Source organism: Agelaius tricolor, unplaced genomic scaffold (genome assembly GCF_023055355.1).
Source record: "Agelaius tricolor isolate 1412-34295 unplaced genomic scaffold, bAgeTri1.0.p SCAF_51, whole genome shotgun sequence".
Taxonomy (NCBI): Eukaryota; Metazoa; Chordata; class Aves; order Passeriformes; family Icteridae; genus Agelaius; species Agelaius tricolor.
In genome coordinates, this window is record NW_027269311.1 from 603,001 (window position 1) to 615,314 (window position 12,314).

The 12,314-nt window shown below is 53.4% G+C and overlaps 1 protein-coding gene across 1 annotated transcript in view; it reads right to left on the reverse strand.

Moving 5' to 3' along the window:
• Positions 1 to 3,307: 3,307 nt before the first annotated feature.
• The window catches only part of LOC139604468 (zinc finger protein 391-like), a 200,497-nt gene continuing 191,490 nt past the window's right edge, over positions 3,308 to 12,314 (reverse strand). The window contains exon 3 of the mRNA XM_071455622.1: positions 3,308 to 3,686. Coding sequence (XP_071311723.1) covers positions 3,308 to 3,686 — 379 coding nt within the window. The remainder of the gene's footprint in view (positions 3,687 to 12,314) is intronic.

Here is a 12,314-nt window from a genome sequence, read left to right on the forward strand (position 1 = left end):
CTGTGCTGTCATACAGCCCCTTGCTGCCATCACAGTTGCTCTGTGCCTCCATGACACAGCCACAGAGGAGCTGCTGTGACACAGCCCCCTCTGGGACATGCCACAGCCCCTGCCAGTGCTGAGCCCCTGGGAGCTCTGTCTGTGCCCTGCTGGTGTCCCTGAGGGGCCCTGGCAGTGCCCCAGCCCTGCTGGGCTGTGCCCAGAAGCTGCTCCTGGCCAGAGCTGTCTCTCTGCAGCTCTGCTGCCCTTGCCAGGAGCTGCCTCTGGGCCAGGAACCTGGCCCAGCTCAGCAGCACAGACACAGCACAAGGACTGTAATGACCCTCTGGGCCTTTGCTGCTCTTTGCATCAGACACAGTCCCTCAGAGTGTGCTCAAAGAACTTCTCAGGGATTCAAAAAGAGGGTGAAACAATGAAGTTTCTCATACTTTAAATTGATCCTTCTGAGGGACAGGACTGAGAAAGCATCCCCCGGTTCCCGGTAGAGGAGAACACTGGTGGCAGTGATGACAGGTGGGGACAAGCAAGGCAAAGGTGTCTCTGGTGCTGAGCAAACCTGCGCCTCTGTCCCTGCAGGCTGTGGGCATCCCCCGGCTGCCCCACCTGGCTGGCCCCTTCCTTTGCTGACAGCTCTGCCTCCTGCCTGCCTCTGCCTGCCCACACAAAGCCTTGGGCTGCTCCAGCCTCCTGCTGGGGGACGTGCTGCACCACAGCCCTGCCCTGGCAGGGAAATTCCTTTCTCCTGGTGTCCACTCTGGGCCTCCCCAGCTGCCCTTGGTGCTATTATGTCTTCTTCAGGCTCATTCCCACTAGGAAGAAAAGCTCCAGCCTCTCTGAAACCGCCCTTCCATCCCTCCCAGGCTACCCCTGTTCTGTCCTCAGTCTCCACACCACTGACCCCAGAGCCTGGAGACTCTCCCTGCCGGTTTTGTGATGAGGCCTCCAAACCCCATCTTGGGAGATTTTTTACTCCTCTCCAAGGTCTGTGAAAATGGAAAAACAGTGATCAAAGTTATTTTCTCCCAAATCTTGCAGTGACAAAACAAGGGTCAATATCTCTAAGCTAAATGAGGGAAGATTTACATTTGTTAGAACAGGAAATATTTTGCAATTATGAAAGTGGCATGAAATTGCAACTGTTTTTCCAGAGAATTGGATTCCCCATCCCAGGAATTGTCCAAGATCAGGAGCTTTGTGCAACCTGACCCAGTGAAACCCTCTCATCCCCAAGGACAGAATTCCTGTCATGTGGGTTCTCTGCTGTGCTGGGTGCCCTCACAACGCTTCTGGCCAGAATGTCTGCTGAGGGCAGCCAGGCTGCTGCAGGGGCAGTGACCTCACAGCCATCACCATGGCAGCCCTGTCCCCTGGGCCTGGCTCTGCCCTTTCCTCTGCCCCTGCCTTGGCTCTGCTGGCATGAAGAGTTTTGTCATTGATATCTTGTCCCCCAGGTGCTGGGGCCAATGGCTTCCCAGTCAGGCTCCTGGAGCAGAAGTGGCTTTTCAGAGGCCAGCCAGGAATGAGCCCTGAGGCAGCAGCTCTGCAGTGGTGGCCACCAGGCCGGGCTGCCAAGGGAGGCTTCTGGCCATGGCCTGCAAGCAGCTGCTGCTGCCAAGGTGCCTTTGGTGCCTCAGGCTCTCCCTGGCACAGCTCCCAGCACAGCACTCTGCCCTTGTGCCCGAGGCCTTCCCTGTGCTGGGGCTGGCCTGGGGCTTTTCCTGCAGCGGGACCTGCCCTGCTGATGGCACAGGCAAGGCAGTTCCTGCTGGAGCAGGAGGCTCTGCCTGCAATGGGCTCCAATGACTACAGCAAGGTGCCCTGTTGCTTCCTAGAGCACTATATTCTAATAATTGTTATAGCTCCTGAACTGTGGAGTAAATAACTCTGGTTAAGATCTTTCTGTCCGATCATGATCAGACGCAATCAGAGCTGTATTTATACTAATTTATCTGGTATTCCATCGTTAATCTTGTGGGACAAATTGTGCTAAATTTGAATTCCACCTGTTCAATCTTTTACACCTTTGCAAAATTCTAGGTCTGGGATTGGATCCAGCCTCTCCCAGTGTCCTCTCCTAGAAGGAATTTTAAGAGTCTAGGGGCCCTGCAGGAGTTTGAGGATCCATGGTGGCTGTTGGGTGTCATTTCTCCATCTCACGACTCAGAAGGATTTTCTCCAATAAAGAAAAAAAGCTTTTGCCTGAAGCTCTCACTGTGCCCATGACAGGAACTCCTGTGAGTGTCTGGCCATCCTGGCTCTTTGGCAGCCTGGGGACTCCTGGGATGTCACCATGGAGCCCCCGTGAGTGCCTGTGACAGATGGGTGCCTTTGCAGCCCAAGGTGCCCTGGGATGTCACCATGGAATGGCTGTGACTGCCTCTGACCACAGGGCTCTTTACCATCCCCAGAAACTTCTGGGAGGTCTCCATGGAGCCCCTGTCTGTGCCTGTGACATTCCAGCTCTGGAACAGCCTGGAGACTGTTGGAAAGTCCCCATGGAACCCCTCTGAGGGCCTGTGACAAATCTGATCCTTAGCAGGCAACCATCCCCAGCCCCCTGTTGCTATGCTCAGTTTCCATGGCAACCATCCCCAGCCCCTGTTGCTATGGTCAGTTTCCATGGCAACCATCACCAGACCCCCCCCCCCCCCCGTTGCTATGCTCAGTCCCTTGGCAACTCCATGGAGACCCCATGCCAGGGGTGGTTGCCATGGCCACCAGGGCTGGCACCAGCTGGGATGCTCGGTTTCCACGGGTTGGGCTTCAGGAATGGGATTCCCCAATTTCCTGCCCCCACTAAAACCACGCTGCCCTCGCTGCCCTCCCGCCTCCCATGGAAAGCACAAAAGGCAAAGATCCCGGGCTGGGATAAGAACAATTTATTGGGAACAGCAACGAGATAAGGAACAAACAGAAACAAAAACAAGATTGATAACAGAAGGCATAAATAAAACTGTTTACAGGGAAAATAAAAACACAACTCACTGGGTCTGCCTGGCCACAATTTCCTCTGCCTGGAAAGGAGACCCTTCTCCTCACTGAGGGAAAGAGAGACTCCCTTTCCTGCCCCTGGCAATGACCTGAGGTGGGAGTGAATGTAATGACATGTCGATGGCCAGACCATCATGTTTTTCAATCCCACATCATATCATCAGCACAGGCAGGAAAAGGGACAGGTGTCTTCCCACCATGGATTACAGGGAACATGGATCCCCAGGACTCTTGCCAATGTGGGCCCTCTAATGGGAGATGAAGCTTGAGCGTGCATGAAGATCTTCCTGCAGCTGGGGCATTTGCAGGGCTTCCCTTACTGGTGGCTCCGTTGGTGTCTGGTCAAGTTAGAGCTGGTGGTGAAGCTCTTCCCACACTGGGGACACTCGTAGGGCTTCTCCCCAGTGTGGATGCGCTGGTGGGTGACGAGGGTGGAGTTTTGCTTGAAGCCCTTCCCACAGTCAGGGCAGCAGAAGGGCCTCTCCTCGGTGTGAATCCGCTGATGGCAGAGGAGATCAGAGCTGGTCCAAAACCTCTTCTGACACTGGGGACACTCGTAGGGCCTCTCCCCAGTGTGGATGCGTTGGTGGGTGACGAGGGCAGAGCTGCAGCTGAAGCCCTTCCCACACTCCCCACACTCATAGGGCCATTCCCCAGTGTGGATCATCTGGTGGCTGATCAGGGTGCTGCTCTGCCTGAAGCTCTTCCCACACTCCAAGCACTTGTGGGGCTCTACCCATTGTGAAGCTGCCCATGGACCACCAGCTCTGAGCTCTGGCTGAAGCTCTGTCCACCTTCCTGGCTCAGGGTGGGTCTTTCCACCTCAGAGCCCCCTGGGCTGGGTTTGCAGCCCTTCCTCCTGTGAAAACTCTGGGGCTTTTCCTCCACGTTCGAATTCTGCACCGTGGAGCCACTTAAAATGGCCTCTTCCACATGGTTCTGCTGTGGGGATTTGTCCTCCCTGGTCTCCATCCTCAGCTTCTTCCCTGGGGGAGGAAGGACAAGGAGAGGATGGGATTTGCCTCCGTGCCACAGGGAAGGGGAAGGAGATCCCCCCAGTGCATCCCCGGCAGGACGGGGTTGGCAGCAGGGTTGTCCTGCAGCCGGGGGCTGTGCTGGGCTGGGAGATGGAGCAGGAGAGAGGGGGAAAGGGGCACTGACTTGTTCCTCACCTGCCTGGGTATCCCAGGGCTCCTTCCTGTTTCTCGCAGCCTCCTCGTCCATCCAATCGAGATTTGGGAATGGGAAATCCCGTTTCGGGGACCAAACAAAGGGTGCGCACATTGTCTTTGGAAGTGGTTTGAAGGCAAACCTGGGGGAGAGTCTAAGCCAGAATTACAATTTAATAAGAAAATTTAGATCAAGGCAATGCTACAGAAACACTGCCTTAAACTGACAGAGTCAGGATATAACCTGACACCCTGTTGCTGGTCAGGGTGGTGGCTGCAGTCCCATTAAATGGTGGCTGCAGTCCTGTGGGAGTGATGAACGTGATTCTGTCCAAGCAGTGATCCTGTAGAAGGGTCTGGTCTTCCTCTGGAGGTCTAGTGGTGGTTCTGGAACTCTTGTCCTCTGGGAATCCAGTAGGCAAGCTGCTCCTGGTGCTGCAAGGCTCAGCTTATATCCAGGTAGGAATGCTTGGATCCTCCCCCTGGGCGGAGCATCCCACAATGGGATGATGGAATTTGATCAGTCCTGCAGTGACACACAATGGCCCATTCACAGCAGATATCTCCCCTGGAGGGCGTTATCAGGGCTGAGTCATGGAAGAGATCAAGAACACTGCCCCACCTGTTTCTAGCAGTTGATGAAGATGGGGATTGAAAACATGCATTGGGTTCCATCTTACACTGCAACCTGAAACAGTGGGGGAATCCCTGCTCAGGGGGTGAACACCACCCCCCTTACCCAAACTGGCTCAGGTGTAAAACCCCCACCCCAGGAAGGCCACACACACAGGGGACAATGTCACACTTGGCCCACTCCAGGGGAGGTCTCTGTCCCTGTCACTCCCTTGCTCTCTCCCCTTTTCTCTTTCTTTCCATCTCTCTCTCTACCTCACATTTACTGTTTAATAAAATCCATCTTGGATTTGGTCTTGCTAGCACCTCAATTGAGGTGGAGGCATCTCTCTGAAAATTTTCTTATCCAGATTGCAAGACTATTTTGGCACAGTGAGTTTAGGCACTGTTTCTCTGACCCCAAGTGCCTTTGACAACAGCATGGTTCCCTCCACTTAGGAGGTTGTGGCTCTTTCTGGAAGAACTCTCAGAAAGTTGTACACAGTCCCTCTTTCGTCCTGTGGAACTTATGGGAGAAATTATGAGGAAAATGGCTGCTGTGGGTCTGGAGCGTAAAGAAAATATTTTGTTGTCCTTCCTTGAAAAGTTTGTTAAAATCACAGGAGGAGAGGGAGCAAATGATATCCACGTGACTGATAAAGTTCATTAACTCAAAGGTGAGGAACCCAAGGCTGCTGAAAGTCCCACAAGAAGCCCAGCTCAAGTAGCTAAATTCCCAAATAACTCCAGCCAGGGGTCTCCGGGAGGATTTTTTTGGAGAGTGTTCGGAGCCGGCAGATCCCGGACTCGAGCCCCGGATATCCTTTAAGGCTGGTTCTGAGAGCCAAGGGGAGGAGGAAGAAGCTGCAGTTTCTTTTCAGACACTGCACTCACTCCTCCACATTCCGGCTCCTGGATGGACAGAGGGCAGGACAGAGCTCTCCTTTGCTTTTAGTTAGGTTTTAGCTCTCTGAGGCAGAGAAGTTGCCTGGACTGTGGTTTTTCTTTTTCTTTGGAGCTGTTTAAAACCTTCACAGGACTGAACACCCAGAACACCACTGGCAGCTCCCACCTGTGGCCCACTTGGCCGGGCGTGGACCAAGGCATTTCCAATGCAGGACGGACTGATAAGAGACTGATAAGAGACTGATAAGGGACTGAGTGCACTGAGCTACAGCCCAAGGAGGGACTTGTGGAGTTTGTCATCTTTTTTGAAGCAGCAGGAGGTTTTATTGCTTAATATTGTTCAATTTTTATGCTGGTGAATGCTTTGCCTGGTAAATAAAGTTTTTTTCCACTTTTCTCCAAGGAAATATTTTCCCGAACTGTCTGAGGGTGGGGCTGCTGAATCTGCATTCTAGAGGAAACTCCTTTTGGGGGTTTTCAACCAAATTTGCCCTAAACCAGGACAGGGCGGTGGAAAGAAGGGGGAACCCCAAGTGGCTGGATTGAGGGGAGGCTGGAGAGGGGGACCCTGAGACTCCAAAACCTCCCAGAATCCAAAAGCAGGACCCTGGAGAGGGGGGATCCCCAGGACCCATGGGATCCCCAGCAGCCCTGAGATGGGGGACCACCAGAACCCCAGAGGGATGAGACTGGAAATGGGAAACTCCTGGTGGATTTTTTTATTCACTCTTGATTTTTGGACATCAGGTGACTTCCAGACATGGACTTGGGCAAGAGGAATCCCGAACTGAAGGCATTCACAGCTTGTTTTTCCCCAGTCCACAGTTTTCCCCAAACCTTCCAACAGTGACATCCCCCCTGTCCCACACTGGGTGAGCTCAGTCCCAAACCTGACCCTGATCCTGGTCTCAATCTCTCTCCACGTTTAGAAACACTCACAGTTCTGTATTTCATCCCATCCCAGTTCCAGACTTGTCTAGCCCCAGACCCAATCCCAACCCCAGCCCTAAAGCCAATCCCATGTCTAGCCTTAACCCCACTCCCAGCTCTAATCCAAATCTCAGCCCCAACTCCAACCCCAGCCCCAATTGCAGCCCCTTCCTAAGTCCTCGGCCCCAAACCAAATCCCAGGTTCAGCCCTTCTGGGGCTTTGGGGGTGTCTCTGTCCCTGTGGCCCCAATGATGTTTGGGTGGGGTCACAGCAGGGCTGAGAGGGACAGAGACCCCCCCGGCCTCCCCAGGGGTGAGAAGGTGGCAGAGCCCCCCCAGCCCCGAGCAGCCTCAGCGGTGAGAGGGACACAGAGCCCCTGGTGCCCAGCCCTGCACAGGCATTGCCTGAGGCCAGAGGGATGGAGACCCCCCCGAGCATCCCCCAGGGCCAGGGCACAGAGAGCCCCGAGCATCCCCTGGGCTGAGAGGGACAGAGACTGCCCCGAGCACCCCCTGGCACAGGGGAGAGAGGGAGGGAGACCCCCCAGGCATTCCCTGGGGTGAGAATGATGGAGACCCCTGGGGAATGGCCTGGGGTGAGAGGGACAGGGACAGCCCTGGGGAATGGCCTGGGGTGAGAGGGACAGGGACACCCCTGGGGAATGGCCTGGGGTGACAGGGACAGGGACAACCCTCCCAAGCCCCTCTCAAGCATCCCCCAGGGTGAAGGCACAGAGACCCTTTAAGCATGCCCCAAACACTGCACAAAATAAACTTGGTAGAAATCCAACTAAAGTCTGCATAAAATACTTTGAAGAATATTTGATTTTCCCACAACTGACTTGTGATGAAAGTGCAAACAAGTCCCAAACATGAATAAACTGACAAGAGAAGCAGTGATGCAGCTATTCCAAGTTTCATTGGTTCCTGCACAGCTCCAGCTCAGCTGCTGGCAGGTTCCAATAAAAGAAAAGTAGAAATTTGGCCAAATACTGATTATGAAAAGGAAGGGAAAGCTCTGTGTAGCTGTAAGAAATGTGATAGGGCTGAAGAGAATAATGATTCTCACATCTGGCAAAGAACCCAAGCCTGGGAATTCAGGAGTTATTTGGGAATTTAGCTACTTGAGCTGGGCTTCTTGTGGGACTTTTAGCAGCCTTGTGTTCCTTACCTTGGAGTGAATGAAACATTTCAGTCTCGCTGGTATCATTTGCTCCCTTTCCTCCAGTGATTTTGACAAACTTTTCAAGGAAGGACAACAAAATATTTTCTTTACACTGGCCACCCAAAATGGCCATTTTCCTCCTCAGGTCTCCTGTAAGTTGTTCAGAGGAAGCTGTGTCCAAGTTTCCAAGAGTTCCTCTAGAGAGAAGCACAACCTCCTCAGAGGAGGGAACCATGCTGTTGTCAAAGGCACTTGGGGTTAGAGAACAGTGCCTAAACCCACTGTGCCAAAATAATGTCACAATCTGGTTAAGAAAATCATAAGAGAGATTCCTCTGCCCCAATAAAGGTGCTAATGAGGCAAAATTCATCGTGGATTTTATTGAACAGTAAATGTGAGGTAGAGAGAGAGATGGAAAGAAAGAGAAAAGGGGAGAGAGCAAGGGAGTGACAGGGACAGAGACCTCCCCTGGGGCAGGGCAAGTGTGACATTGTCCCCTGTGTGTGTGGCCTTCCCAGGGTGGGGGTTTTACACCTGAGCCAGTTTGGGTAAGGGGGGTGGTGTTCACCCCCTGAGCAGGGATTCCCCCACTGTTTCAGGTTGCAGTGTAAGATGGAACCCAATGCATGTTTTCAATCCCCATCTTCATCAACTGCTAGAAACAGGTGGGGCAGTGTTCTTGATCTCTTCCATGACTCAGCCCTGATAACGCCCTCCAGGGGAGATATCTGCTGTGAATGGGCCATTGTGTGTCACTGCAGGACTGATCAAATTCCATCATCCCATTGTGGGATGCTCCGCCCAGGGGGAGGATCCAAGCATTCCTACCTGGATATAAGCTGAGCCTTGCAGCACCAGGAGCAGCTTGCCTACTGGATTCCCAGAGGACAAGAGCTCCAGAACCACCACTAGACCTCCAGAGGAAGACCAGACCCTTCTACAGGATCACTGCTTGGACAGAATCACGTTCATCACTCCCACAGGACTGCAGCCACCATTTAATGGGACTGCAGCCACCACCCTGACCAGCAACAGGGTGTCAGGTTATATCCTGACTCTGTCAGTTTAAGGCAGTGTTTCTGTAGCATTGCCTTGATCTTCATTTTGTTATTAAATTGTAATTCTGATTTAGACTCTCCCCCAGGTTTGCCTTCAATCCAGTTCAAAAGACAATGTGTGCACCCTTTGTTTGGTCCCCGAAACGGGATTTCCCATTCCCAAATCTCGATTGGATGGACGAGGAGGCTGCGAGAAACAGGAAGGAGCCCTGGGATACCCAGGCAGGTGAGGAACAAGTCAGTGCCCCTTTCCCCCTCTCTCCTGCTCCATCTCCCAGCCCAGCACGGCCCCTGGCTGCAGGACAACCCTGCTGCCAACCCCGTCCTGCCAAGGATGCACTGGGGGGATCTCCTTCCCCTTCCCTCTGGCACGGAGGCAAATCCCATCCTCTCCTTGTCCTTCCTCCCCCAGGGAAGGGGCTGAGGATGGAGACCAGGGAGGAAAAATCCCCACAGCAAAACCTCGTGGAAGAGGCCATTTTAAGTGGCTCCACACTGGTGAATTCCAAGATACAGGAAAAGCCCCAGAGATCCCACTGGAGGAGGGGCTCAAAACCCATCCCAGGGTGCTCTGAGGAGGAAAGACCGACCCTGAGCCACCTTCTGAGGAAGGTGGACAGAGCTTCAGCCAGAGCTCAGAGCTGGTGGCCCATGAGCAGCTTCACAATGGGGTGAAGCCCCACAAGTGCTTGGAGTGTGGGAAGAGCTTCAGGCAGAGCAGCACCCTGATCAGCCACCAGATGATCCACACTGGGGAATGGCCCCATGAGTGTGGGGGGGTGTGGGAAGGGCTTCAGCTGCAGCTCTGCCCTCATCATCCACCAATGCATTCACACTGGGGAGAGGCCCTACGAGTGTCCCCAGTGTCAGAAGAGGTTTCATAGAAGCTCCCATCTCCTCCAACACCAGCGGATTCACACCCAGGAGAGGCCCTTCTGCTGCCCTGACTGTGGGAAGGGCTTCAAGCACAACTGCAATCTCGTCACCCACCGGCGCATCCACACTGGGGAGAGGCCCTACGAGTGTCCCCAGTGTGGGAAGAGCTTCACCACAAGTTCTCATATGAAAAGACACCAAAAGAGGCACCAGTAAGGGAAGCCCTGCAAATGCCTCGATTGCAGGAGCAGCTTCATGCACCACTCCAGCTTCATCCCCCATGGGAGAACCCACATTGGGAAGGGCCCTGGTGATCCATGTTCCCTGTGATCCATGCTAGGAAGACACCTGCACCTTTTCCTGCCCCTGCCAATGACCTGATGTGGCATGGAAGAACGTGAGGGTCTGGCCATGGCCCTGTCATTACATTCACTCCCACCTCAGGTCATTGCCAGGGGCAGGAAAGGGGCTCTCTCTGCCTGAGGAGAAGGGTGTCCTTTCCAGACAGGATGAAATACGTGGCCAGGCAGACAGTTGTTGATGTTGTAGTTTTCCCTGTAAATAGTTTTTCTTATCCTTTCTGTTGACAATATTGTTTTTATTCCTGTTTGTTCCTTATCTCGTTGCTGCTCCCAATAAATTGTTCTTATCCCAGCCTGGGATCTTTGCCTTTTGTGCTTTCCATGGGAGGCGGGAGGGCAGCGAGGGCAGCGCGGTTTTAGCGGGAGCAGGAAATTGGGGAATGCCATTGCTGAAGCCCGGCCCATGGAAACCGAGCATCCCAGCTGGTGGCAGCCCTGGTGGCCATGGCAGCAGCCTTGGGAGCGGGTCCCTGGCTGGGGCTGTGGGAACCTCTTCCCTCTGGTGCCCAGGGACAGGAGTGGAGGGAGCGGCTGCAGCTGAGTCGGGGCAGGCTCAGGTTGGATGTCAGGAAAAGGTTTTTGCCCCGAGGCTGCCGGGGCCCTGGCCAGGCTCCCCAGGGCAGGGTCCCAGCTCCAGGGCTCTCTGAGCTGCAGCAGCGTTTGGCCAGCGCTGCCAGGCCCAGGCTGGCATTGTTGGGGTGTCCTGTGCAGGGCCAGCAGTTGGACTGGAGGATCCTGATGGGTCCCTCCCAGCTCAGCCAATTCTGTGCTTCTGGGATCCCATCAGCCTGGGGATGGGCTGCCAATGGTTGCCATGGCAACGGGCTCTGGCTGCAGGCCTGAGCTGGTGTCCATGGCAACCACCCCTGGCATGGGGTCTCCATGGAGCTGCCAAGGGACTGAGCATAGCCACAGGGGGCTGGGGATGGTTGCCATGGAAACTGACCACAGCAACAGGGTCCTGGTGATGGTTGCCATGGAAACTGACCATAGCAACAGGGGGCTGGGGATGGTTGCCATGGAAACTGACCATACCAACAGGCTCCTGGTGATGGTTGCCTGCTAAGGATCAGATTTATAACAGGCCCTCAGAGGGGCTCCATGGGGACTTTCCAAGAGTCTCCAGGCTGTTCCTGAGCTGGAATGTCACATGCAGAGACAGGGCCTCCATGGAGACCTCCCAGGGCTTTCTGGGGATGGTAAAGAGCCCTGTGGTCAGAGGCAGTCACAGCCATTCCATGGTGACATCCCAGGGCACCTTGGGCTGCAAAGGCACCCATCTGTCACAGGCACTCACGGGGGCTCCATGGTGACATCCCAGGAGTCCCCAGGCTGCCAAAGAGCCAGGATGGCCAGACACTCACAGGGGTTCCTGTCATGGGCACAGTGGGAGCTTCAGGCATAGTTAGAGAAGCTCCTGTTGGGTCACGAGGCGCAGAAAGGATCCCCAAATGGTACCGCTGAATCAGAGATGACACTGACTCAGATCAGAAGGCTAAGGGCTAAAGCCCACCATTTTATTCAGTCCTTTTATATCCTGGTTTGCTAAAGGTGGACCTCATTGTTTTGCTACAGGTGGACCTTAATCAACACATTTCACATGATTGGCCAATTAAGACAACACCCTTCAGCAAACAACTTTATGGAAAAAAGCCAATGTATAACAGCCATTGTCAGAGCAACAGTTATTTATGTTTGTTTCATGTTGGGCCTTTCTGGGGACTCCCTGGATGGGGAAAAACCTCCAGTAGCAGTTCTATGCCAGGTGAAAGGGGATGCATGGGACTTTTTCAGTCTTCAACTTCTTACTTATTGTTATCTTTTCTAAAGTTTTGCATGCTGTGCACACCAGGCTCAGTGTGCTGGAAAAACACCGCAAAATGGCCCCAAAATGTACAGTTTCAAGGTCTTTTAAAGTTGTCTTAACCAATTAACTTTTAAAACCTACATTATTTCTACTTATCTACCAATAACTTGTCCCTTGACTGTCATCATAACCTCTGCACTGCGCTTTCCTTGACCAAACACCCTGTGCCACCAACACTGCAGAAAATGGAGTAGATGAAGAAGAAGACAGGGACTACACCCAAATTCCTCCTTCTTGCTTCTTATCTACACCATACTAAAAATCCCAAAAACTAAATTTCTCACCCAAGTGACATACAATACTACCCTCTGATCTATTTCACACTTTGGTAAATTCTAATCTATCTCAAAGTCCTGGAAGTCCTCTCCATGGGCAAAG